Here is a 4,089-nt window from a genome sequence, read left to right on the forward strand (position 1 = left end):
AACTGGCAATAGTTAGGAATCTACAACAGAAGAATTAAAAAAAAAAAAAAAAAAAAAGAAGCACAAAAATTAAGGATTAGGCTGTTTGTATAAGAAGAGTTTTACAAAATGGGTCATTACCCTTGTACGCTGACATTATAAAAATATTTTAAACTGTGATGGTTCTTAACAGATATTTCCTTTAGAAATTCAATCAATTTTTGGATAGGCCATTTGGAAAAACACACACGTTGGTTTAAAGCTTAATTTGCTTGGCAAGATAAAATAGATATTACATCAAAATTATTATCCTATAAAACATGATGCTAGCATGATAAGAGAACTGTGAAGGGACTGAAACTTTTCATAACTGCAAATGCTTGGAGACGCCCATTGTATGCAGCATGTAAGGGATTTTTTTCCGGAAGAAATGTTCTCCAAGTGTGGGAAAACTGGAATATACATGTTATAAGAAATGGATAAATGCATCAGTAGAATTTGATTCTTTCCAGTAAAATTAAAAGCTATGTGTAAGTTAAACCTTAAAAATTGGTCACTTTTCACACACATTCTGGCAATTTCATGTAACACTGAGGTTTAATTGTTAAATGTTGATGTTACCTCTTTACTCCACTGTCATATAAAATAATCCCTGGCAAAGCTGCAGAGATTGAAAAAAAAAATGAACCCACACCAATGTAAAGCAACTTCAAGAATATGGCCATTCTTAATAACCAAATTTAAAGAAAGCACTTTAAACCAGGGAGCCATAAAAGGACCTAAAATTATACAAAATCTTTCAAACAGAGACTCATAAAAAATAGTATTCTCCCTTATTTTTCTTGCCCCTGGGGAAAATTTAACAAGTCCCATGAGAACTAAACATGTTCAAAGGAGTCAGGAGAGTTAAAAGATAAGCAAGGGAAGTGGTTCGTCTCAATCCTGTCTATGATTAACGGGAAGACAATGGAAAGAAAGTAAAGTGTTTCAAAATCCCAACAAAGATGAGTATTTATGACATTAACATTTTGCAGCAGGCATTTAGAGACTGAGCTATGGCCAGTCTCACTTTTGAAACGTGTAGGAAAATACTGAGACTCACATGTCCAGTCCATGCCTTAGGATGAAGTTTCTAGGGCTGCCTTAATACTGAAGACACTTAGGAGCAACATTTACGGAACTCCACATCACATGGCCTCATCCTCATCTTTTCACAACGTCTTCAATAAACAAACATCTCTGTTTAGGTGTGCACCAGTGTTGAAACATGGCAGAGGGGTTTGCTGCATCTGGTGCAAATCCTACCTCCATGACTTAAGAGTCTGACCTCGGACAAGTTCGTATCTCTGAACCTCAGTGACTTGCAGTGCAAAAATAAAGATGGCGGCCACCACTGCGGGTGGTTATGAGCATCCAGTGTGCGTGCAGGTGTAAGCACCTGGCCTGGCCTGACCAGCAGGTAAAACTAAAAGAACCTTTTCTCTCTTCTTTGCACTCTTCCAATACAAACTGATAAAAATTATATTATTCCAATGCGGCAGTTAGTAAACATTAGCAGGTTTTACAAAGAAGGGCATCATCTTGGTGCTTCAAGTACACTTCTCCTGCTACCATTGCAGGATTTGCTTTGTAGGCTCCTCGCCTGGGTCTTCGTGTGCCTGTTTCTCCATCGGGATGTGAAGACTCAAAGTGCCAACATGGCATACCCCATTACGTGATGCCTGCTCTGATCTGTACTGAACCATCTGCCAAGGGGCTTCTTTGCAGCAGAAACTCCTGAGCATAGTTATGGAAAATTTAAAAAAAAAAAGAAAAGAAAAAGCAACCTCAAAACATACTGTTTTCTCCCTTCCCTTATTTGCTCCTTGCTGGTACACAGACGACCAATAATAAGTCGTATTTTTGCAATACAACTTACAATGGTTCAACTTAAGATTTTTCAACTTTACGATGGTGTGAAGGTGATACACATTCAGCAGAAACTACACTTTGAGATTTAAATTTGGATCTTTCCCTGGCTAGTGATATGTGGCACGACGCTCCCTTGTGATGCTGGGCAGCGGCAGCAAGCCACAGCTCCCAGTCAGCCCTACCATCACCAGGGTGAACAACAGACACGGCGTGCACCATGTTGCCAAATGGCTCTGCCTGACTGTGGGCTAATGTGGGTGTTCTGAGCACATTTAAGGAAGGCTAGGGCTAAGCTACGATGCTCCGAAGGTCAGGTGTATTCCATGCATTTTCAATGTACAACATTTTCAACCTTCAATGGGCTTATCAGAACATAGCCCCGTGGGAAGTCAGGGATCATCCGTATTGTAAATAGTGTCTAACTTACTCGGACATTTGTTCCTTTCTCAATGTCTAACAGTTTAATTACTTTACCCTACTATACAGACATGAGGCAATGCAGCCACAAGGATTTATTTTCAGCACCGTTCTGTAGATTTCTTCCCCAAACTCAGTGGCCATTCCTTGTCTGCTGCATTCTCCACCCCCCGGGGTGCCCTGTGGAAAATGATGTTTGAGGTTGCCCAGTTGTGTCAGGCCTCTGTCTCTATGGAAGATGACTGGAGACCTGGGAGGAGGACCCTCGTGCTGCATTTCTCTCTCTTCTGTTTATCTGAAAGCAGCAGGAAAATAAATTACAGGGCTCCACAGTCGCTGCTGATAGTTGTGCAAGTGATGTGTGTTGAAGGTTTCATGAAAACATCCCTCTTTGCCGAAGGATTTGATGATAAGTTGGTTCCTGTTTATACCAGTGCAAAATATTTTGTCCAGGGTATGCATTAGTCCATTAACGAGTACAGAACATGCTTCTGTAGAATAGCATTCTTCATTACCAAAAATTTTCCACTATGGTAAATCAATGACCCTAGCCAATTAAATTTGTTTTTTTTTCCTTTGCACGCTTACAGGATTCACCTTAAAGGACTTACAGGGACAGCCGGCAAAATAAGCAGCATCAGTCAACCAGGAAATGATTTTAGCACAAAGGATGCAGACAACGACAAATGTATTTGCAAATGTTCACAAATGCTAACAGGAGGTAGGGATGACTTTCTGTCTTCCTATTTGTATTGGCAAGGAACGATTTCATAGAGGGAAAGGCTGGCAATTTGGACTTCAAATTGTGATTGGTAATGATGCCCACAATTTCATACGTAGACACACTAGCTTGACATAGATAAATGTGTTTCACTTTTTTTTAGACTAAGTTTTAAGTGAGAATATGATATGGAGCTAGACTTGTCAGCAAGCCAACCGTGTCTCCTCAGGACCTAGCCCTGGCAAGGAGAGGGGATATTTGATTCTTAGCAAGCTCTCCTGGGTTTGTGCTTGCTGGATACTAGAGAGATGGTTTAATTACATTTTGCTTTACTTAAAAAGTTAAAAATTCCAAGTAGCAACCAAAACAGTAATACAGATTATAGAAATATTTCCAAATAATAATTTAATGTTCAAACAAGGAATTTCCAGTTGTCATTTATTATTTATTTATTTTGAGACAGAGTCTCCAGCTGTTTGTTTATTTATTTATTTTGAGACAGAGTCTCACTTTGTTGTCCAGAAGGGAGTGTGATCGCAGCTCACTGCAACCCCTGCCTCCCAGGCTCAAGCAATTCTCCTGCCTCAGCCTCCCCAGTGCTGGGATTATAGGTGCCCACTACTGCAGCGGCTAATTTTGTATTTTTATTACAGAGACGGTTTCATCATGTTTGCCAGGCTGGTCTCAAACTGCTGACCTCAAGTGATCTGCCCGCCTCAGCCTCCAGAAGTGTTGAGATTACAGGCGTGAGCCACCACACCTGGCCCCAGTTGTTTTTTTAAAAAAGATTTCATTAATATATAGCAAACACCTATAAACACAACGAGTTAACCAACCTCTTTTAGTAAATCAAATTAAAATGAGTGATCTTCTACTTCAAGGCCTTTCTGGTTTTCTACTTTTAGTATCAGACTGCCGTAAAACAATGAAAACCACACTCATAAGCAAAAGACCACTGTAGTAGTCACTTAAAATGGATGGGTTGGTATTCAGAAACATTTGAGAGTTCAAACATAGGAATCGACTTTTAGAAAATGTTATTTTTCTGGCCTGGTGGCTCA

At 39.9% G+C, this 4,089-nt stretch overlaps 2 protein-coding genes across 4 annotated transcripts in view; one reads left to right on the top strand and one right to left on the bottom strand.

Moving 5' to 3' along the window:
- Positions 1-4,089, bottom strand: part of MCPH1 (microcephalin 1) — a 263,998-nt gene that overhangs the window by 156,049 nt on the left and 103,860 nt on the right. The window lies entirely within an intron of this gene.
- Positions 1-4,089, top strand: part of ANGPT2 (angiopoietin 2) — a 67,957-nt gene that overhangs the window by 53,834 nt on the left and 10,034 nt on the right. For all 3 annotated transcript variants that reach the window (XM_011995690.1, XM_011995691.1, XM_011995692.1), the window contains one exon: positions 2,898-3,028. In XM_011995690.1, coding sequence (XP_011851080.1) covers positions 2,898-3,028 — 131 coding nt within the window. The remainder of the gene's footprint in view (positions 1-2,897; positions 3,029-4,089) is intronic.

The sequence above is a fragment of the Mandrillus leucophaeus genome, unplaced genomic scaffold (genome assembly GCF_000951045.1).
Source record: "Mandrillus leucophaeus isolate KB7577 unplaced genomic scaffold, Mleu.le_1.0 Scaffold495, whole genome shotgun sequence".
Classification (NCBI taxonomy): Eukaryota; Metazoa; Chordata; class Mammalia; order Primates; family Cercopithecidae; genus Mandrillus; species Mandrillus leucophaeus.